The sequence below is a fragment of the Plecotus auritus genome, assembly GCF_963455305.1.
Source record: "Plecotus auritus genome assembly, chromosome: X".
In the NCBI taxonomy this organism is placed as follows: domain Eukaryota; kingdom Metazoa; phylum Chordata; class Mammalia; order Chiroptera; family Vespertilionidae; genus Plecotus; species Plecotus auritus.
Genome location: NC_137784.1, coordinates 135,512,765 through 135,536,814, shown reverse-complemented (window position 1 = coordinate 135,536,814; position 24,050 = coordinate 135,512,765). Strand labels below are relative to the sequence as shown.

The 24,050-nt window shown below is 41.5% G+C and overlaps 1 protein-coding gene across 6 annotated transcripts in view; it reads right to left on the bottom strand.

Moving 5' to 3' along the window:
• The window catches only part of PHF8 (PHD finger protein 8), a 90,055-nt gene that overhangs the window by 56,318 nt on the left and 9,687 nt on the right, over nucleotides 1-24,050 (bottom strand). For 3 of the 6 annotated variants that reach the window (XM_080652436.1, XM_080652438.1, XM_080652440.1), the window contains exons 3-6: nucleotides 19,420-19,485; nucleotides 3,588-3,673; nucleotides 3,102-3,210; nucleotides 144-304 (exon numbers count right to left, since the gene is read on the bottom strand). In XM_080652436.1, coding sequence (XP_080508562.1) covers nucleotides 144-304; nucleotides 3,102-3,210; nucleotides 3,588-3,673; nucleotides 19,420-19,485 — 422 coding nt within the window. The remainder of the gene's footprint in view (nucleotides 1-143; nucleotides 305-3,101; nucleotides 3,211-3,587; nucleotides 3,674-19,419; nucleotides 19,486-24,050) is intronic. The other 3 variants (XM_080652437.1, XM_080652439.1, XM_080652441.1) reach the window with 1 other exon arrangement.

Sequence of the window (24,050 nt, the reverse complement as noted above, 5' to 3'; positions counted from 1 at the left end):
CCAAAGAATGACTCTGAGTAAGCACTTCACCTGAGATTCCCAAGATGGTTAGAAAGGAAATTCAAAAGGTAGATTGAAGGGAGGGGTCACAGGTCTTAATGAGAGTGAACAATATCACAGTTAAGATGGTCTGTGTTGCTTACCAACATAGTGTTCCACGTCCCTCACAGTGAATGATGGTGAGGGTAGCGTCATCCCCAATCCATCCTTCTTCAAGACTAGGATGGGCACACTGAAGCTATTCTCTTCCAGGAATTCCACAGTCAGCTGACTTCCAGTGGGCTTCAGAATCACTTCATCTGAGCTGTAGGCCATAGGAGAGAAACCCTGAGCCCCAGAGGCCCTGCCACTGAAGGCCTCACTAGATGCTACCGTTCACTTATGGGGTGGAATCTTGCTGAGGGGATCTAAGATGAGCTGGCAATTAATGGCATAAACTTCATGTGCCAGGGAAGAAAGGACCTATCCAAGGCAAGAAGCCAGGTCACTGGCAAAGGTGGAAAGCTTAACCCAGGATATCCTGTCAATAGGGTGCTCTTCTCTGGATGTCAAAGGAATACATCAATCAATAGCCTGCCCACGAAGAAAAGACATAGCTGACAAGGTTAGCTAATTTATTCTAACTCAGAGCAGCAGTACCCCATTTAAAATACTGGCAAATAAAGAGAAAAGACTTATGAAAAAAACAAAAACAATTTTTACAATCACTCAACACACATACTTAGTTAACTAGAAAACAGGAGGTTTTAAAAAAAATCATGCTGGAGAAAAGATGGGACTACTATTTGGTAAGTTGTGTTGAGACAAACATCTGGAAAAATATTATGCTCAATGTCTACCGCACTACTACTATAACTCTAGACAATTCAAAGATTAAATTGGAAAAAATAAATACATGGAGTAGTACAAAAAAAAATGAGAGACAAGGTGCAGCACCTACTAAAAATAAATTTACATAAAAATTAAAATTTTCTGCAAGGAAAGCTATCATAAATCAGTAAGAAATAGGCAGCAACCCAATAGAAAAATTGTCAAATAACATAAGCAAGCAGCAACAGAGAAAGGAATAGGATGATTTATAAACATACAAAAATATATGTGTCTTCTTCATAATTAAAGAAATCAAGTGGAAACATTTCATTTTTTATCTTATCAGAAAAGCAAAAAAGCCCTAGCCGGTTTCGCTCAGTGGATAGAGAGTCGGCCTGCAGACTGAAGGGTCCCAGGTTCGATTCCGGTCAAGGGCACATGCCCGGGTTGCGGGCTCGATCCCCAGTAGGGGTCATGCAGGAGGCAGCCAATCAGTGAGTCTCTCTCATCACTGATGTTTCTATCTCTTTCTCCCTCTCCCTTCCTCTCTAAAATCAATAAAAATTAAATAAATAAATAAATAAATAAATAATAAATAAGCAAGCAAAAAAAAAAAAGTTTGATAATAAACAGTTCTGGCCAGGATACAGGAAATTAAGATACTTTCACACATTGTCTAGTGGGAGTGTGAAATATAGCCACTTTGCAAATAATTTGGGAATATTTGTAAAAATTTTTAAAGCACATACTCTTTGACCTAGCAATTTCACTGCTAGGTAATAAATCTACAAATAAAATTATCCACATATGCAAAAACTTGAATATAAAGACATTTACTGCAGTATTTTTTTCTAACAGCAAAATACTAGGATCAATTTAAATGTTCATCAATAGAGGATTGGTTAAATAAATTATATATCCATACAATGGAACACTAAACATCCATGAAAAATAATAAAGAACATGTGCATGTGTTAATATGGATTGATCTTCAAGAAATATAATTTTAGCCCTGACTGGTGTGGCTCAGTTGGTTGGTAAATCATTCCACGCACCAAAGGTTGTGAGTTTAATTCCTAGTCAGGGCACATACCCAGATTGCAGGTTTGATCCCCAGTAAGAATGCGTTCGAGAGGCAACTAATCGATGTCTCTCTCTCTCCCGCTCTCCCTTCCTCTCTCTAAAAATCAATAAAACGTTTAAATGTATATAATTTTAGGTTTAAAAATCAAGATGCAGAATATAGTTTCTATTTGTATTTTTTAAAAGAATAATTAATATACACACAAACACATACATTCTTTTTTTAAATTTTATTTTTTTTAAATCCTCACCCAAGGATTGTTTTTCCCATTGATTTTTAGAGAGAGTAGGAGGGAGGGAGGAGGGGGAGAGAGAGAAACATCAACGTGAGAGAAACATCAATTAGTTGTCTCCAGCACACACCCTGACCAGATCGAACCTGCAACTGAGATACATGCCCTTGACTGGGAATCAAATCTGAGGCCCTTTGATCCACAGGCCAAAGCTCTAACCACTGAGCAACCAGCCAGGACCACATTCTTGTATAAGCAAAAACTACTTCTGAAAGAATGCACAAGAAATTGGTTAAATTTCGAGAAGAGATCTGAGGGGTCTGAGGTAGAAAGGAAACTCACTGCCTTTACATAAACAAAACAAAAAATATTAAGTTAAAGAAAAAGTTATAATTCTAAACAACACTTCAGTTATAGGAAAGCTAAAAATGATAAAATTAATTAAAAACTAAGCAAAAGAGAGTACCTTCATTCATTAACTTTTTTAACTCATTTTTGTACAATTGATGTAATTTATTTTTAATAAGTGCATCTTAATTTTTTTAAAAAGGAAAACTTTCTTTTGATTGCAAAAGACAGATATGATCCTCATATTTTTCTTCATTTTTTAAAAGATATTCCTTGTCTTTACAATGAGAATTTAAACGTTCGGATCTTTAAGACTCCTAGTTGTCACAATCTGTGGGTGCATGTAAATATCCTTGTCCGACTTGAGCAAAACTGCCTCCCAATCTATCAAAAGTTTCCACAAGTGGACTTTAATGTACTCTGTACATCAAATGAAACTCTAGCAATGTTTCTCAGCAACTGACTAAAACAGAAGACCTCTCTCCAGAGGGAACTCACAGAGCTCTATAGACACCTCCAAGTGGGGGAAGCACCTAATGGGACAGCCAGCGGGAAATCTGGAAAGAAGAGGGGTCCCAGCTTCCCAGAGCCATAGAGTTCACCAGCACTTGGGGTACAGGTACTCACCTGTCAAAGGTCCGACCGCGGAGCTCTCGAATGAATGTAGGGCTTCCAGTTTTCACCGGCTTCCCCTTGTGTGCATCATGCCCTTTTGAAGACACACGGCGTTTTTTCACTAAGCCAGAAAAAAACATGAAACCATGAATCAGAATGGCTGTGAGCTACGTTTCCAAGAGCAAAGGCCTCGGCAGACCCTGCTTCTCTTTCAATCTAATAACCCCTTTGGAGCACCTGGAGTCAACAAGGCCCTCACAGACTCAGGAAAGTTCTTAGTAAGGATAGGTGCTTCTTCTGAGAAATCCCCAGGAAGGATTTCTGCACTCTGCCCTCTCCGTGGGGCGGCTGCTGTCCTGCAGGGCCTATATAGTCTCTGCTATTTCCCAAGGGAGATGAATCTGAAGCACCTACACAAAGGCAATCTCCCTTCCAAGCTTCCTTTGCTTTGTCTCTCCTCTGGCCCATGCTCTCCTGGAAATCCCAAGATCTACTTACTAATTGAAGGCCCATGTAGAACCTCACAGTTGGGGCAGTGGTAGAGATCAATGTCAGCAGCCTTCTCCTCTTCAACACCGACACAACTAGAAAAGACAAAGTCAGCCAAGGTTTATGGAAATTTTATTTTTTATAAGGCCTATAACTGTGCTGTCTAGTACACATGATTATTTACATTTAAATTAATTCAAATTAAGTAAAGTTTTAAAAGCAGTTCCTCCATCACACTAGCTATAATTCAAGTGATCAATAGCCACATGTGCCCTAGTCAGTTTGGCTCAGTGGTAGAGTGTTGGCCTGTGGACTGAAGTGTCCAAGGTTCGATTCTGGTCTAGGGCACATGCCCGGGTTGTGGGCTCAGATCCCAGGAGTCAGCCAATCAATGATTCTCTCTCATCATTGAGGTTTCTACCTCTCTCTCCATCTCCCTCTCTCTCTGAAATCAATCAATTAAAAAACAATTTCTGGTAAAAAAAAAAAATAGCCACAAGTGGCTAGAGGTTACCATATTGGGCAGATTTCATCAAACATTTTCATCAGTGCAAAAAGTTCTAGTGGACTACACTGGCCTAAAACACTTATGACAGAGTTAAAAATGTACAGACAGTAAAACTTCATTAAGACTCAGAATGGCCCTGGCCAGTTTGGCTCAGTGGGTTGGGTGTTGTCCCATGCACCAAAAGGTTGGTGGTTTGATTCTGGTCAGGGCTGGATCCCTAATCCCTGGTATGGGGTGTGCAGGAAGCAGCGGATCAATGTTCTGCTCTCACATCAATGTTTCTCTCACTCCTTCTCCCTTTCTTTCTCTCTATATATCAATAAAAATATTTTTTTAAAGACTCAGAAGGGTCAAAGCAGAGACTCTAGAGCAGTGTTGTCCAATAGAAATATAATATGAGCCAAATAAGTAATTTTAAATGTTCTAGTAGCCACATGAAAAAGGTAAAAAGAAACAGGTGAGCCCTAGCCATTTGGCTCAGTGGATAGAGCATTGGCCTGTGGACTGAAGGGTCCTGGGTTCAATTCCGGTCAAGGGCACATGCCCAGGTTGCAGGCTCAATCCCCAGTAGAGGGCATGCAGAAGGCAACCGATCCATGATTCGCTCTCATCATTAATGTTTCTATCTCTCTCTCCCTCTCCCTTCCTGAAATCAATAAAAATATATTAAAAAAAAGAAACAGGTGAAATTTTAATAATATTTTATTTAACCAATATATCCAAATTATTATCATTTCAACATATAATAAAAAATTTAAACTTTATTGAGCATTTTACTTTATTAAATGCAAATTACTAAAAGGGTATTTTATTGTCAACAGTGGTTCTGAGTGAAGGATTACAGGTAATCATTTTCCTCTTCCTTCTCTGTATTTTCTAATTTTCTACAGTGAACATTGTTACTTATTTCATAATGTAATGCCTAAAAAATATGTAATTTTGAAAATTTGAGTTTGCATGTATATGAGGTAGAAATCTCACAAAATTAAACCCTTCTTCACCAAAGAAGTCATCAGCAGTCCTCCAAGTAACCCCGGCTAAGATCAATTCCTAAAATCTTTTAGTCGGCCACACACAGGAGGGAGAATAAGAATAGGGCAGAGCTCCAACTATTTCAGCCAAGATCATACTCATAAACTGACTTCCTGGGATCAGGACCCCATTACTTTCTTTTTTAAATATATTTACTAGAGGCCTGGTGCACAAATTCGTGCGTGGTTGGTGTCCAGCTGGCCCGCCCCAATGGGGTCTATCAGGCCGAGGGTGGTTGGCCGGCTGGCCCCGCCCCCAATCAGGGTGTTGGGGGCCGATCGGGGGCCAAGGGGCCCAATCAGGGCCCGGATCAGGCCGGTTGGCTGCCGCAGTGCACGTCATAGCCACTGGTCATTCCAGTCATTCTGGTCATTCCGCCATTCCAGTTGCTGGGCTTTTATACACTGAGTGGCCAGATTATTATGATCTCTGAAAGCATAAGAATCTGGCCACTCAGTGTACTTCTCTTGAGTACCTCATTTATTTGATATCAAAGATACTATAAATCGAGAACCTGATCAGTTTTCCCCTTTGCACTGGCTGATAAAAAGCTCAGGGAAAATAGGTGGTTGATCTCCAGCAAAAATCTAGAATACTTTTGGTACCCATTTGAGATACAAATACACTGAGGGGCCAAATTATTATGCGTTCAGAGATCATAATAATCTGGCCACTCAGTGTATATATAGATATATATTTCTTTATTGATCAGAGAGGAAGGTAGAGGGGGAGAAACATCAATGATGAGAGAATCAGTGATTGGCTGCCCCCTGCACGCCCCCTACTAGGGATCAAGCCCACAACCCAGGCATGTGCCCTTGGCCAGAATCAAACCTGGGACCCTTCAGTCCAAGGCTGACGCTCTATCCACTGAGCAAAACCGGCTAGGGCCCCATCACTTTCTCAAGTGCTAATCCTAATGTCCATAAACCTACTGCATATTAATAAACTGGGGATATCACCATCAACTTGGTAGGATTTTTAAAAGGACTCAGATAATGTATATAAAGTACCTAGCACAGTGAGGACAGAGTCTGGTACACAGTAAGTAGTCAGTAAGTAATAGCTAATATTTTTCACCCAGCCTAGACCTCACCCTTAACCTGCTTAAACTTTCTTTAAATATATTCCCCAAACCTTATAGCATTAACTCATTTCCCTGGACTACATCCTTTCTGTCTCACACCCCTGTTATCCTGCACACTGCTCAAAAGGACCCCTCTAGTGTCTCTCTCCTGAACTTTCATCCCACATAGCTATGTGCTTTCTCTACCCCAAACACCCACTGCTCATCAGCTTTCTCTACTTTTCTGCTGTACCCCCAGAAATCCTATTTCCTGGTAAACAAACCCCTCTATATTCACATTCCTTTCAACAAACCCCTTCTCTTCACCTTTCTGGTTTAACTGAATGCAGCTTCTCACCATTTTCTCTATATCAGTACCACACAAAGTGCAGCCCATGCACTAATGCTGTGATAAATACAGAAAGAGCACAAAAATTTTAATGGCAATTTGGCTGAGGAATTTTACATCTGTTGAATCTAATAATAAAAAGTTGGGGCTTTTCTTTTGTGTAGCTTTTTTATTCAGACCACTCTTCTAGCAATTCATATTTTATTTTACAAAAGGACTGATCCATTATGGATTGGAAATTGAAAAGTTAAAGAAACACTTTGGTAGAGCCCTGTCAAGGTAGAAGTTGCATATTCCCCCAGACCCTTATAACTCAGGGCTGAGAGGGAGGTAGACATCACCCTCATTCTCTAGTGAGACTTTGAATCATCTCTCCTCTACCTTTTTGTAAGATCTCCTATTCCTGAGTTTCATATCATCTAACCATACCCCTTGCTACACCTCTTCACTGTCAGCTACTCATCTCCCCAACATTACCACTTCACTGAAGAACCTATTCAGATTCCTCTTCAACTAACTCCTGCCAATTTTCCACATGACATTGTTATCAATGTAGAGGCCCAATATCTTGTCCTCTTAGCTCTCTGACCTTCCCATCTTTGGAGACTGCTGCCTCCACTTCCATTTCAGCTACCAACGCCTATAGTCAACACTTGCATTTGCTCCACCTATGAAATGTGAAATTCACATATCACACTGACCACAAGTATATCCATTCACCTCTCATTCATTACACCTGTTCTTTGCCCGCAAAATCCCTTTGATCCTACTTTTAAGTGTGAAAAAATATTCACCGATTCTTGACTTCACCCTTCTTCACTTCAACCATTCTCTCTCTCTTTTTTTTTTTAATATATTTTATTGGTTTTTTACAGAGAGGAAGGGAGAGGGATAGAGAGCCAGAAACATTGTGGAGAGAGAAACATCAATCAGCTGCCTCCTGCACACCCCCCACGGGGGATGTGCCCGCAACCAAGGTACATGCCCTTGACCGGAATTGAACCCAGGACCCCTGAGTCCGCAGACCGACACTCTATCCACTGAGCCAAACCAGCCAGGGCTCAACCATTCTCTTACAGATATCCTCAACTCACTTGCCCCACAGCCTCTCCATCACCCCCATATGCAAATACCAACCCTGGTTCAATCAAACACTGAACCACTGGGCATGGCTAAAGAATCACCCAATGGATCTGGTGCCACAATAAATTCATTGTCCAAAATATCTGAGTCACAGAATGACCAATACAATATTGAAGAAGAAGAACTAAATTGGAAGACTGATGCTACCTGACTTTAAGACTTACTCTAAAGCTACAGTAATTACCCTAGCCCAGTGGTCGGCAAACTCATTAGTCAACAGAGCCAAATACCAACAGTACAACGATTGAAATTTCTTTTGAGAGCCAAATTTTTTAAACTTAAACTTCTTTTAATGCCACTTCTTCAAAATAGACTCGCCCAGGCCGTGGTATTTTGTGGAAGAGCCACACTCAAGGGGCCAAAGAGCCACATGTGGCTCGTGAGCCGCAGTTTGCCGACCCTAGCCGGTGTGTGTCTCAGTGGTTGAGTGTCAACCTATGAACCAGGAGGTCACAGTTCATTTCCCAGTCATGGCACATGCCCTGGTTGTGGGCTCGATCCCCAGTGGGGGCCGTGCAGGAGGCAGCCAATCGATGATTCTCTCTCATTATTCATGTTTCTCTCTCTCTCTCCCTCTCCCTTCCACTCTGAAATCAATAAAAACATACATTTTTTAAATGCTCAAAAGATCTGAACAAACAAGTCATCAAAGAAAATATATAGATGGCAAATAAGCATATGGAAAGGTGCTCTACATCATATGTCATTAGAAAAATGCAAATTAAAACAACAATGAGAGATCACTATATACATATCAGAATAGCCAAAATCCAGAATACTGACACCACCAAATGCTGGAGGAGAGGTGTAACAACAGGAACTCTCATTCTTTGCAGGTGGGAATGCAAAATGGTATAGCCACTTTGGAAGACAGTTTGGCAATTTCTTACAAAACTAACCATATTCTTACCATACAATAGAGCAACCATGCTCCTTGGCATTTACTAAAAGGAACTGAAAACTACATCCACGCAAAAATGTGCACACAGATGTTTATAATCAGCTTTATTCACAATTGCCAAAATTTGGAAGCAACCAACATGTCCTTCAATAGGTGAATGGTAAACTGAGGTATTCAGACAATTGAATATTGCTTGGTGCTAAAAAGAAATGAGCCATCAAGCCATGAAAAGACATGGAGGAAACTTAAACGCATATTACTAAGTGAAAAAGCCAATCCAAAAAGGCTACATATTATATGATTCCAACTATGGAGACAGAGATCAGTGGTTGTCAGGGGTTGTGAGGGAGAAAGAGATGAAGAGGTAGTAGAGCACAGAGAATTTTTAGGACAGTAAAACTATCTATAATAATAAAAGCGTAATATGCAAATCAACAGAACAGCAGAACGACCGTCTGGACGACCTTCCAGACAACCACACTATGACACCCACTGGCGCCAGGCCATCCAAGGTGGGTGCAATGTGATTGGTCAGGGGCTGGCCATCACCCCATGATCGCCCTGCAGAGGGAGGCCCAGGCCACCGACCAGCGGGTTGTGGCGGGTGGGCAGGGCCTACCTCTTTGGGGTGATCAATTGTGTGGCTCCAAGACTGTGAGAGGGCACAGGGCAGGCTGAGGGACACCCCCCTGAGTGCACAATTTTCATGCACCAGGCCTCTAGTTCTATATAGTATTAAAATGTTATAGTGATAGGTAAATGTCATTATATATTTGTCCAAACCCATAGGATGTATACTAAGTGTAAACACTGGTGTAAAGTATGGGCTTTGTGTGATTATGTTGTGTTAATGTAGGTTCATCAATTATAACAAATGTACCACTCTGGTGGGGAATGCTGATGATGGGGGAGGCTATGTACATGGGAGCAGGAGGCACATGGCAAATCTCTGTAAACTCCACTTAGTTGGGCTGTGAACCTAAAACTACTGTACAAAATAAAGTCTATTAAAAAATATCTGGGTCATAATGCCTGACAATCCTCCCATATTTCCCTGCTCAGTTCTCTCGCCCATTTCGTGGCTATTTCTAATCTCTCATTTATCTCAGCAAATAACTCTGCCTCCTACTTCTTTGACAAAATGAAGTAATCAGCTGGGAACTATCTCAACTTCCCACACTAGATCCACCTCCTTCTGCACCCATCCTTTCCTCCTGTTACAACAAAAGAACTATCCTTCCGTGGGAACCGGGTGGAGGGGAGCTATGGGGGGGGAAAGGAGAAACAATTGTAATAATCTGAATAAAGATTTAATTAAAAAAATAAAATAAAATAAAAATAAATAAAAAATATATTAAAAAATTTTTTTAAAAAAGAACTATCCTTCCACCCTAGCAGGTTTGGCTCAGTGGATAGAGCGTTGGCCCACAGAATGAAGGGTCTCAGGTTCTATTCCAGTCAAGGACATGTACCTCAGTTGCCAGCTAGATCTCTGGCCGAGGTCAGAGTTTGTGCAGGAAACAACCAATCAATGTGTCTCTCTCACATCAAAGTTTCTCTCTGTCTCGCCCTTTCCCTTCCACTCTCTAAAAATCAATGGGAACATATCCTAGGGGATTAAAAAAAATCCCAAGAAACTAGTAAATAGCAGAGCAGGATAAAAATCCAGATCTATGTGTCTCCACTATATCACAACAATATGTAACTAGAATGTAGTAGTGTGGGGTTGTTAGCACAGTCAAGTACTATGAGAACACAAAATGGGCACTCAATTCTACCAAGAGTGTAGAACTGACTGGAAGCTGAGGCGTGACAAGGCTGCTCAGAAACCTGTCTGGCTTATCTGCTCAACCTCTGCTCTCTGAGAGTGGCCAAAGAACCAGGTCCTGTCACTACGTGTGCCCTGGAAAAAGAATAACTTCATTCACAAATAAAGAGGAAAAAGAGCCTATTTTACCATTTTTCATTATTCAAAAAATACAAGTCAATTTCTGGTTTTCTGCAACAACCTTAACCAGGCCAAGCACAATCTATAAAAACAGGGATGGACCATCCCTAGAAGCTGAGACACCCACCATTCCCACCAGTGGCCCCCCTGCCTCCTGGCACACAGGACTTGAAGGAGTACAAAGGACACTGAACAAGATCTAGTGCACCAGGGAAGTTGTTTTTTTTTTTTTTTTTTAATCTACCTAGTCCCTGGCACATAAATTTGCCAATAACAAGTGTCACTAAATTCTGGATGCACCAACACAATCACTCACATGTACACAAACAAGTTGTAATCTCTATATTCAAAAAAATCCACCCAAACAAAAAATCCTCTTGTGACTCCTTCAGCCACTGCCTCATTACTCTGTTTCCCTATATATCAAAGCCCCTCAAAATGGAGTATCCTTGAGTCCTTTCTTTCACAGCCCCATTCCAATTCATCAGCAAATCCTGTAATCAACAGAGTTTCAAAATCCAATCAGCACTGGCTCTGGTACAAGCCACCATTGCCTAACTACACCAGTGTTCCTCAAATATTAGGAGACATTGGAAACACCGGGAGAGCTTGTTAAGATAGATTAGCGGGCCTCATCCCCAGAGATCCTGACTCAGTAGGTCTGGGGTGGGGCCCATACATGTGCATTTCTAACAAGCTTCCAGGTGATGTTGGTCCAGGGATCACACTTTTAGGAATAACGATCTACAGTAACCCTCAAACAACTCTTCCAACTTCCACCCTTGTGTCCTCACAACAGCCAAAGTCTAAAGCAGATCACAGTTCTCCTTTGCTCAAAACCCTTCTGTGTTCCCATCCCACCTGGAGTAAAAACCAAGTTCTTTCAATGGCCCACCAGGGCCCTATACCTGTGATTCTCAAACTTTAGAGTGCATCAGAATCACCTGGAGGGTTTATTACAGCAAAGATTCTTACATCCCACCTCCAGAGTTTCTTATTTGGTAGGTCTGGGATGGGATGCAAACATTTGCTTAACCCAGTGGTCGGCAAACTGCGGCTCGCAAGCCACATGCGGCTCTTTGGCCCCTTGAGTGTGGCTCTTCCACAAAACACCACGGCCTGGGTGAGTCTATTTTGAAGAAGTGGCGTTAGAAGAAGTTTAAGTTTAAAAAATTTGGCTCTCAAAAGAAATTTCAATCGTTGCACTGTTGATATTTGGCTCTGTTGACTAATGAGTTTGCCAACCAGTGGCTTAACCAGTTCCCAGGTGATGCTGATCCTTGCTTGTCCAGGGACCACACTTGATCTGCTCTAACCTTCCAAGCCCCTATCATCAGCTTCTCCTATTCTCCCTTCACTCACTCTGTCCATTGGCCACCTTGATGTAACTGAAATGGCAGCATGCCAGGTGTTCTCCCCACCCAGGTCCTTTATTTCCTCTATCTGGAACACTCTCCCCCCACTTACCAGCATGGTTTCCTCCCTCACTTTCCTTCAGCCCTCTGCTCATGTGTTACCCATGCATAATCACCCAGTATAAAATAACCATGCCTCCGGAGAAACCAAGATGGCAGCATAGGTAAACACCTGAACTTGCTGCCTTGCACAAGCACTTCAAAACTACAACTAAAAGACAAAACGAACATCATCCAGAACCACAGGAAGGCTGCCTGAGTGGAAATTCTACAACTAGAAGGGAATAGAAAAGCACACTGAGACTCAGAGGAGCTGCAGAAGTAAAGTGCAGAGGTACGGGGGCGTGCTTGTGCGGAGAGGGCTGGAAACTGAGTATGTGGCTCTTTTTCAATCAGGAGGGAGACACAAGCTCCCAACTGCTCTGAACTCCAGTTCTGGGCGAGACTCTGGGGACCCAGACTCATACGGGGAGAAACTGGTCTGGCAGCGGGCGGAACTCGAGGGCGGCTTTCTCTCAGAGGTGCTTGCAGCGATTACCGAGGGACACTGAGACCTGGGGGCCTCTTAGGGCAAGGCTGATGGGAAGCCACTGCTGTTTGCTCCACCCTGAGAGCACCCCCCCACCCAAGCTGTGTGCAGAGGCTTTTGCATATGAATGGCCTGGTCCTTTGAAATCTAAAATTACCTAACAAACTGCAGCTGAGTCAGAAACCCAGAACATCCAAAAGAAGGCCCAAGACCCCGCAGCAGCTTGCATTGCTTCACAGCTGGGCCTCATCTGGGCACCTCCAAACCCCAAACAAAGAAGAGGAATCTGCAGATCTCTCCATACCTCCTGCTGGGTGGCCTCAGGCAAAGGCTAAATTAGCACCCCCTTGGAGATCCAAGAGCCAATGTACCCAGGGGTCAGAGTGGGACCATCCAGATTACAACTCCTCAGATCCATAAGGGACACACTCAGGGGGCAGACTCAGTGAGCACCAAAGCCCCACTGAAGCAAGTCTTGTCTCATAAGGGTGACTCCAGCACAGAAGTTCTCCCAGGGTAGACACAGCTGATCCTCACAGCCAATTGGCCTGGAGGTCAATTCCTCCCAGTGATACCAACAACAATCAAGGCTTAACTACAACAAGACTGTGCACACAGCCCACAAAGGGGTGCACCTAGAGTGTCCACCTCGGGTAACTGGGGAGGCTGAGCCACTGGGCCCTAGAGGACACCTACCACACAAAGCCACTCTATCAACACAGGAAAGCAGCCAAAATGTGGAGACAAAGAAACAGGTCACAAATGAAAGAAATGGAGGATATAGAGTTCAAAACCACAGTTATAAGGTTTTTCAAGAATTTCCTAGAAAAGGCCGATAAATTTAGTGAGACCCTCGAGGATATGAAAAAGAACCAACTAGAAATCAAGCATACACTGACTGAAATAAAAAATATTATACAGAGATCTAACAGCAGACTAGAGGATCGCAAGAATCAAGTCAAAGATTTGAAATACAAAGAAACAAAAAACACTCAACCAGAAAAGCAAAAAGAAAAAGAATCCAAAAATTTGAAGATAGTGTAAGGAGCCTCTGGGACAACTTCAAGCATACCAACATCCGAATTATGGGGGTTCCAGAAGAAGAGAGAAAGATATTGAAAACCTATTTGAAGAAATAATGACCAAAAACTTCCCCCACCTGGTGAAAGAAATAGACTTACAAGTCCAGGAAGCGCAGAGAACCCCAAACAAAAGGAATCCAAAGAGGACCACAACAAGATACATCATAATTAAAATGCTAAGAGCAAAAGACAAAGAGAGAATATTAAAAGCAGCAAGAGAAAAACAGTTACCTACAAGGGAGCACCCATACGATTGTCAGCTGATTTCTCAACAGAAACTATGCAGGCCAGAAGGGAGTGGCAAGAAATATTCAAAGTGATGAAGAGCAAGAACCTACAACCAAGATTACTCTACCCAGCAAAGCTATCATTCAGAATTGAAGGGCAGATAAAGAGCTTCACAGATAAGAAAAAGCTAAAGGAGTTCATCACCGCCAAACCAGTATTATATGAAATGCTGAAAGGTATTCTTTAAGAAGAGGAAGAAGAAAAAGGTAAAGATAAAAATTATGAACAACAAATACGTATCTACCAACAAGTGAATCTAAAAATCAAGTGAGCCCTGACCGGTTTGGCTCAGTGGATAGAGCATCGGCCTGCGGACTGAAGGGTCCCAGGTTCGATTCCGGTCAAGGGCATGTACCTTGGTTGCGGGCACATCCCCAGTGGGAGGTGTGCAGGAGGCAGCTGATCGATGTTTCTCTCTCATCGATGTTTCTAGCTCTCTATCCCTCTCCCTTCCTCTCTGTAAAATATCAATAAAATATATTTTTTAAAAAATAAATAAATAAATAAAATAAAAATCAAGTGAGCCCTGACCGGTTTGGCTCAGTGGATAGAGCGTCGGCCTGTGGACTGAAGGGTCACAGGTTCGATTCTGGTCAAGGGCATGTACCTTAGTTGCGGGGCACATCCCCAGTAGGGGGTGTGCAAGAGGCAGTTGATCGATGTTTCTCTCTCATCGATGTTTCTAACTCTCTGTCCCTCTCCCTTCCTCTCTGTAAAAAATCAATAAAATATATTTTTAAAAAAAAAATAAAATAAAATAAAAATCAAGTGAATAAAAAATGTGATGAACAGAATAAACTGGTGAATATACTAGAATCAGGAGCATTAATGTTAATGAATCGTAATGTAAATATCTGTGTTTTCCGATGGTCTTAGGCTCTACAGTCGCGACCCACAGGTTGAGAACCGCTAGCAGGGTCGCTTAAGATCATCAGAAAACACAGATATTTACATTACAATTCATAACAGTAGCAAAATTACAGCTATGAAGTAGCAACGAAAATAATTTTATGGTTGGGGGTCACCACAACATGAGGAACTGTATTAAAGGTTACGGCATTAGAAAGGTTGAGAACCACTGTTGTAGGCGATAGCCAAAATTGAGTACTATGAGCCAGGGACTATGCAGCTGCTTTACATTCGCTCATTAATCCTCATAACAACCACATGAAATATGGATTCTTTCTGTTTTAAAGCTACGAAAGCAGATGGTAAAGAGGTCAAATGACCTGCCCAAAGCAATAGAGCTAGTAAATGGGAGAACTAGGATTCCAGGTTACCTTGACTCCCAAGCCACGCTTTCACCACTATGCTTCTGTTTCCAAAGCATATTTTCATTTGGCTCCCATAACACAGTCCTGGGCATTATTCCTATCAGACCTTCCACTGTATTCTAAACTTTCAGGACACTCCTCCTGGAGACACTGATCACCCATTCTTTGGTATGTTTGCCATTCCAAACTCCTTCCATGTGGCCTGGGACAAAAATGCTACCCCAATGATAAAGGAATAGTTCTGTAGGTTGGTTAAATAAATCTACAAATGTGATAAAATTGTGTGGAACTAAACACACATACACACAATTATGAGTACATATAAAACTGGTAATAATGAAGATTGGTAGATTAAACCAATGCCAGTTTCCTGGTTTTGATATTGTATTATAGTTATATAAGATATAAGGAAATCTAGGTTAAAGTACACAAGCATGCTCCATGAAGTTTTTACAACTTGGTGTGAATCTATAATTATTAAAAATAAAAACTTATTTAAAAAGTATGCCACTCCAAGAGACATCCCAAGAATCTTGACAGATCAGGCTGTCCTCTGATCCTTCCAACTCTACACCTTACAAGACCTCCAAAGCAGGGATTCTGCAGCCCATCCTATATAATAAAAGGGTAATATGCAAATTAACCATCACTCTGTCACAAAAGATGGCGGCACCCAGTCCCCTCAGCCCCACCTGAGAACCCAGTGGGGGGGGGGGGCGCAGCCGCTGAGAGCAGGCAGCCTGAGCGGCCTGGCGGAATGCTTGTTGCATCGCCACGGCAATGAGGCAAACCTTCCGCCCCAGCCCCACGGCAGGCCTCTGGGGGACAGGGGGGCCGGCCCGCAGCCTCCGCAGCCGAGCACAGGCCTGGAGAGGAGACAGCAGGCCCACCTCCCACGGAAGCAGCGCAGCTCCCTCCCGCCTCCTGCGGAATCTCACAGGTCCCTCTCAGGTCCCGTGGAAGTGGCGCGGCTCCCTCCCAGCTCCCGTGGGTGCCGGCGGCTCACTTCCGCCTCCCGTGGAAGCAGCGCAGCTCCTGGCAGCAAGCTGTGGCTCCTGCTGGCTCCCCGGAAGCAGCAGGCGACCTACTGCGTGCGATATCGCGCAATGGGCTACTAGTTTATTGTATCTAGTAAACCCTAGATATAAATGCCAGGACCTCTCTTCCCTTTGCCACATAACTTTCTCTTTCTCTTTCTCTTTCTCTTTCTCTCTCTCTCTCTCTCTCTCTCTCTCTCTCTCTTTCTCCCTCCCTCCCTCCCTCCTAAAGCTATGGGTTAGCCTTCTACCACTTCAAAATAATAAGTAGTGTACACTTTAACCTGATTTCACTTGGAACAAAAATGTGGGCTGTATGTGAGTTTATAAGCCTGATTTTCTCTATCTCCCACAACATCTTGAAAATAGCTTACCCTGAACAGTGCTTTATACTTTCTACAGTACTATATCTTATAGCAAGAGTCCAAGAGACCTAGGTTGGACTGATGGTTGATCAACTAACTGGCTGTGTAACTTTGGGCAAGTTATTATGGGAGAAAATAACAGATCCAAAGAGCTATTGTGAAGATTAATTGGTCACTTCTGGTTCTGGAACAACATGGAATAGACACACCTCTCCCTATTCCTCCCACTAAGTACAGCTAAAAGTCTTGGACATTATATACAAAAAAGTAACAACTCTGAAAGATGGAGAGAAGAAGGCAACCTGACTAGGGACAGCAGAACCAGAGGTAGTAGGTGTAAACAGAGACCAAATGGGGAACATGGACTTCCAGTCCCACCTGGTATAACAAAGTGGTACCCATTTCCCCTGCCACTGAAGTGCAGTGTTTGAAGAGACCTGCGAAAACAGAAGATATAATATCCAGAATCTCATAGCACAATACCCAAAATATCCAGAACATAATGAAAATTATCACACATCATATCAAGAACAAAGAAAATCACAACTTGAATGAGCAAGAAAAATCAATCTCAATACTGAGATGACACAAATGTTGACATTATCTGACAACTTTAAAGGAACAATCATAAAAATCTTTCAATGAACAATTATGAACATGCATGAAACAAATAAAATAGAAAGGGTCAACAACATAAACTGATGAACAAAAACAGAGACAGAAAAGCATTGATCAGATCCTCAAACCTCAGAAGGAAGGTAGGGGAGGGTGGGGGTAAGGGGAGGAGATCAACCAAAGGACCTGTATGCATGCATATAAGCCTAACCAATGGACACAGACAACAGGGGGGTGAGGGCATGAGTAGGGAGGTGGGGGCGGGGGGCAATGGGGCGATAAGGACACATATGTAATACCTTAATAAAAAAAGAGACTCTCCACAAAGAACTAGAAGATATAGAAAAGAAACAATGGCACTTTTAGAAGTGAAAATATAATAACTTAAATGAAAACTCATTCAATGAACTCAACAGCAGAATGTAGACTACAGGAAAAAAAGTAAACTTGAAGCTAGAACAATAGAAATTACCTAAACTGAACAGAAGAAAGAAAATAGATTGAACTATGAACAACTATCTGCCAAAAAACTGGACAACCTAGAAGAAATGGATAATTTCTTAGAAACATAAAATATACCCACCCTAAATCAAGAAGAAAATACAACCTGAACAGACCAATTATTAGTAAGGAGACTGGATTAGTAATAAAAAAACTTCCCACCCAGCTGGCATGACTCAGTGGTTGGGTATCAACCTATGAACCAGGAGGTCACGATTCGATTCCCTGTCAGAGCACATGCCTGGGTTGCAGGCTCAATCCCCAGTGTGGGGCATGCAGAAGGCAGCTGATCAATAATTCCCTCTCATCATTGATGCTTCTATCTCGCTCTCCCTTTCCCTTCCTCTCTGAAGTCAATAAAAAATATTGTTAAAAAAACACAAACTTCCCAACAAAGAAAAACCCAGGACCAGATGGCTTCACTAGTGAGTTTTACCAAACATTTAAAGAAGATTTAACACCAATTCTTCACTAACTCTTCAAAAAATGCAAAGAGGATAGCTGGGTCTTATGGTAACTTAAAAAAAAAAAAACTCAAAGAGGAGGCAACACTCTCAAACTCGTTACATGAGATCAGCATTACCTTGATTTTCAAAAATGCCAGGTAAGTACATTACAAGGAAAGAAAACTACAGGCCAATATCCCTGATGAATATAGATGCAAAAATTCTCAATAAAATACTAGCAAACCAAATTCAGCAACACAAAAGGAACAGTTACCATGATCAAGTGGAATTTATCCTAAGGATGCAAGGATGATTCAACATAAGCAAATCAATAAAGGTGATAGCCCTGGCTGGTGGTGTTCAGTGGTTTAGAGCATCAGCCTGTGCACCGAAGGGCCAAGGGCAGGTACCTGGGTTGCAGGTTCAATCCCTGCCCCCTGCCACCCCCTGTGGGGGAGCGTGCAGGAGGCAACTAATCGATGTCTCTCTCACGTCAATGTCTCTCTCTCTCTCCCCTCCCTTCCACACTCTCACCAAAAAAAAAATCAATGGGAAAAATATCCTCAGAGAGGATTAACAACCAAAAAATAATAAATTTTTAAAAATAATGAAGGTGATACATAACATTAATAGAATGAAAGAAAAAAATCATATGATCAGCTAAGATGCAGAAAAACCATCTGACAAAATGCAACATCCAATTATGATAAAAATTCTCAAAAAATAGGGTATAAAAGAAATGTACCTCAACATAATAAAGACCATATATGACAAGCACACTGCTAACATTATACTCAATGATGAAAAGTTGAAAGCTTTTCCTCCAAGGTCAGGAGCAAGACAAGAGTGCCCATTCTCACCACTCCTACTCGACATAGTTATGGAAATCCCTGCCAGAGCAATTTGGCAAGAAAAAAAAATAAAAGACATCCAATTTGCAAAGAAAGAAGTAAAACTGTCTCTACTTTCAGATGACATGATTTTATATAGAGAAAATCCTAAAGACTCCACACACACAAAAAAAGTTTAGATTGAATCAACAAATTCAGTAAAGTTGCAGGATATAAAATTAACATACAGGCAGTCCTCCGGTTACGTCGGACTCGACGTACATCGTTTCATGGTTACGTAGCCATCTCCCATTTATTTATGAAAAAAAAGTTCCATCATTTCAACGTATGTACATATGTGCTTTATGTTTTTTATTATTTATTTACCACAAGTAAAGGTCAGGAATTGTTCTCTCTTTTAATTTTTTTTTTTTACTGTTTCACTTCATTACTGCTGTGTATGTGCTCCATGTGAGTGATATAGGTGCTTATGTAGGTGGGTTCCGACTTACAGCGAAAATCGAAAATCACGTACGTCGCACAGTAGAAACGGATCTCCGACGTAACCTGAGGACCTACTGTATAGGGAAAAATATTCTTGGGTGAGGATTAACAAACAAACAAACAAAAGATTAAAATAAAGACAAACCCAAAGAAATCCACACTGAGAAATAGCGTAATCCACCCCTATGTTCATTGCAGCATTATTCATGGTGGTCAAGACATGCAAACAACAAAGGGTCCTGTGATAGAGGACTGGATAAAGATGTGGTACATATACACAATGGAATACTACTCAGCCATAAGAAAGGATAAAATAGTGCCATTTGCAACAACATGGATGGATCTTGAGAATATTATGCTAAGTGAAATAAGTCAGTCAGAAAAAGCTAAGAACCATATGATTTCACTCATATGTGGGATATAAAACTGAAACTTGTGAACAAACAGCAGTGTGATGGTTGCCACAGGGAAGGGGGTGGGAGAAGGGGGTCTTAATATAAGGTGACAGGAGAAGATTTGACTTTGGGTAGTGGGTACACAGTGCAATAAATAGATCTTGTAACACAGAAACCCACACCGGAAACCTGTACCGGTATGTTCATGTCAACCAATGTCATCCCAATAAATTTTAAAAAATAAACTAAAAAGAATAGCACAGTCAAACTCCTAAACACAAAAGACAACGGAAAAATCTTGAAAGCAGTAAGAAATGACACATTACCTAAAAGAGAACACCAATTCAAATGACAGAGGATCTCTCATAAGAAATTATAGAGATCAAATGGAAGTAAGTAGCACACTAGTTTTCAGTGCTGAAAGAAAAGAACTGGAAACCCAGAATTTGATATCAAATGAAAAGACCCTTCAGGAATTCAAGGGAAATCAAGACATTTTCCTAATACTTGGAAAGTAAACAACACAGTCTATATAATTCATAGGTAAAACAAAAAGTCTCTAAGGAAATTAAAAAATGACATTGAACTACATGAAAAGGAAAACATATCAGAAGTTGCAAGATAGCCCTAACCGGTTTGGCTCAGTGGATAGAGCGTCGGCCTGCGGACTGAAAGGTCCCAGGTTCGATTCCGGTCAAGGGCATGTACCTTGGTTGCGGGCACATCCCCAGTGGGAGGTGTGCAGGAGGCAGCTGTTCGATGTTTCTCTCTCTTCGATGTTTCTAACTCTCTATCCCTCTCCCTTCCTCTCTGTAAAAAATCAATAAAATATATTAAAAAAAAGTTGCAAGATAGCTAAATCAGTACAAAGAGGGAAACTAATAGCACTAAATACATTAGAAAACAGGAATAGTCTCTGGCCAGTGTGCTCAGTGGTTGGAGCATCGGCCCACACACCGAAGGGTCGAGGTTTCAATTACTGTTCAAAAGGGCACATATCTGGGTTTCAGGTTCCCGGCCCTGGTCAGGGCACGTGCAGGAGGCAACCAACCAATGTGTCTCTCTCATATCGATGCTTCTTTCTCTCTCTCTCTCTCCCCCTTCCTTCCCTTCCATTCTCTCTAAAAAAATCAATGGAAAAAATATCCTTGGGTGAAGATTAACAAAAAATAGCAACACTAGAATAGTCTCAAATCAATAGCCTAAGCTCCCATCTCCAGAAATTAGGTAAAGAGGGGCAAAATAAACACAAAGCAAGCAGAAGAAGAAATAACTAAGTGCAGAAATCAAAGAAATTGAAAACAGAAAGATGATAAAGTTAATGAAACATAAAACTTGTTCTTTGAGGCCTGGCCTGTGTGGTTCAGTTGGTTGGAGCATCATCCTGTGCACCAAAAGGTCGTGGGTTTGATTCCTGCTCAGGGCACATACCTAGGTTGCCAGTTTCAATCCCAGGTGAGGGCACATGCAAGAGACGATAAATTGACGTATCTCTCTCACAGCAATGTTTCTTTCTCTTTCCTTCCTCTCCCTCTCTCCTTCTTGCTCTCTCTCTCCCCCTCCACCCCTCCCTAAAAATCAATTTTAAAGAATTGTGTGGCCCTAGCTGGTTTGGCTCAGTGGATAGAGCGTTGGAATGCGGACTGGAAGGTCTCGGGTTCGATTCTGGTCAAGGGCACATGCTCGGGTTGCGGGCTCGATCCCCAGTAGGGGGCGTGCAGGAGGCAGCCGATCAATGATTCTCTCTCATCATTGATGTTTCTATCTCTCTCTCTCCCTCTTCCTTCCTCTCTGAAATCAATAAAAATATATTATAAAAAAGAATTTGAAACTTTAAAAAAAATTGTGTGTGCGTGAATGTTTAAAAGTTCTTTAATTTAAAAAAAAACTTTTTCTTTGAAAATATCAATGAAACTGACAAACCTCTAACAAGTCTGACAAAGAAAAAAAGATAAGATACCCAGCCTGCAGATATCAAAAGGATAATAAGGGCATAATATGAACATATTTAAATTTGACAACATAGATGAAATGGATAAATTCATTGGAAAGTAAAAACTACCACAACATACCCAATAGAAAATAGATAATCTGAATAGTTCTATAACTATTAAATAAATTGAGTTCATAATTTTTCAACTAAAACAAGATTAAATAAAGATAATTAGGTGAAGTGTTTGGCATATTGATTGGCACATTAACTAGTATGCAATAAACAAGGGTCATTACCATTTTATTTAAATCATCACAAACACTCTCAGGGAAACTGAGGTTTCACAGAGATGAAATCCTTTACTAAAATGTAACAGAGTCAGAATTTGAACCTAGATCTGAAGACAGAGTCATTTCCTCCAGAGTTTACAGTGCACGCCACAGCTACCCCCCTTAAGGATGTGCCAACCAATACTTCCTTTTATATATAGGAAAACTATAAAGGGGTGAGGTTTTGCTCAAGCCCCAGGCATCAATAAATGCTGGCCAACTAACTTCTCCACCAGTACAGAGCAATGATTCTCAAAGGTTAGAGTGCATCAGAATGTACCTATTTGTTAAAATACAGATGGCTGTATCCCAGTTCAAAAATTTGCATTTTTAACAAGTTCCCAGTTAATGAACCACACTCTGAGAATGACTATGTACAGTAATGATATGTTAGCCCACCAATCCCCCAACATCAAAAGCTGTCACATTCCACAGAAAGGGAAAGAAGTGAGACAGAATAATGCTCTAAATCAGTGGTTCTGAAGGTGGCCCCCCTCTCACCCACTATATCAGAAACCCTGAGGGTGAAGCTTTTTTTTTTAATCCTCACCCAAGGATATGTTTCCATTGATTTTTAGAGAGAGGGGAAGAGAGAGGGAAAGACAGAGAGAAATATCAATGTAAGAGATATTGGTTGCCTCGTGCACGAGCCCCGAACAGGGCCCAGGCTGGGGAAGAGCCTGCAACCGAGGTACCTGCCCATGATGGGAATTGGACCCTTCGGTTCACAGGCCAACACTCTATCCACTGAGCCAAGCCAGCTAGAGCTATCTGTCTTTCAATAGGTCTTCCAGATGATTCTGATGCACACTAAACCTTGAGAACTACTGCTCTACAAATCAAAGTGTTTTGTAAAACCCAGCCCTTTACAGTAGCATGAATGGAGCTATACCACCTTTTTCCTACTGTTGGGAACCTAGGCTTTGGAGCCAAATAATTGTAAATTCAAATCCAGGCTCAGAAAGAAGTTTAAGTTAATCTCCATGAATTCCAGATTCTCACAACCAAAATGGAATGAACAGCCACCTTCCTTACTATAAACTTTCTGGGAAGTAATTTGGCATTTATTAACCCCTAACTGTACTTTTAAGAAATCTAGCCTACCTTCAGCACAGGAAAAGAAACTATCAACAAAACAAAACACTGCATGGGAGAACGTATTTGCCAATGTTACATCCAATAAGGGTTTAATCTCCAAAATTTACAGGGAACTCATACAACATAACAAAAGATAAACAACCCAATCAAAAAATGGACAAAGGGCCCTAGCCAGTTTGGCTCAGTGAATAGAGCGTCAGCCTGCAGACTGAAGGGTCCCAGATTCGATTCCGGCCAAGGGCACATACCAGGATTGTGGGCTCAATCCCCAGTAGGGGGTGTGCAGGAGGCAGCCAATCAATGATTCTCATCATTGATGTTTCTATCTCTCTATCCCTTTCCCTTCCTCTCTGAAACCAATAAAGAAATATATTTTTAAATAAATAAATAAATAAATAAATAAATAAATAAATAAATAAATAAAGGACAAAGTACCTAAATAGACACTTTTCGAAAGTGGACATACAGAAAGCCAAGAGACATATGAAAAAATGCTCAAAGTCACTAATCATCCAAGAGATGCAAATAAAAACGGCAATGAGGTGCCATCTCACACCTGTCAGAATGGCTGTCATCAACAAATCAACAAATGACAAGTGCTGGTGAGGATGTGGAGAAAAAGGAACCCTCGTGCACTGCTGGTGGGAATGCAGACTGGTGCAGCCACTGTGGAGAACAGTATGGAGTTTCGTCAAAAAACTAAAAACGGAACTCCCATTTGACCCAGTAATACCACTTCTAGGACTATATCCCAAGAAATCAGAAACACCAATTAGAAAGAATATATGCACTCCTATGTTCATAGCAGTACAATTCACCATAACTAAGATTTGGAAACAGCCTAAGCGCCCATCAGCAGATGAGTGGATTAGAAAACTGTGGTA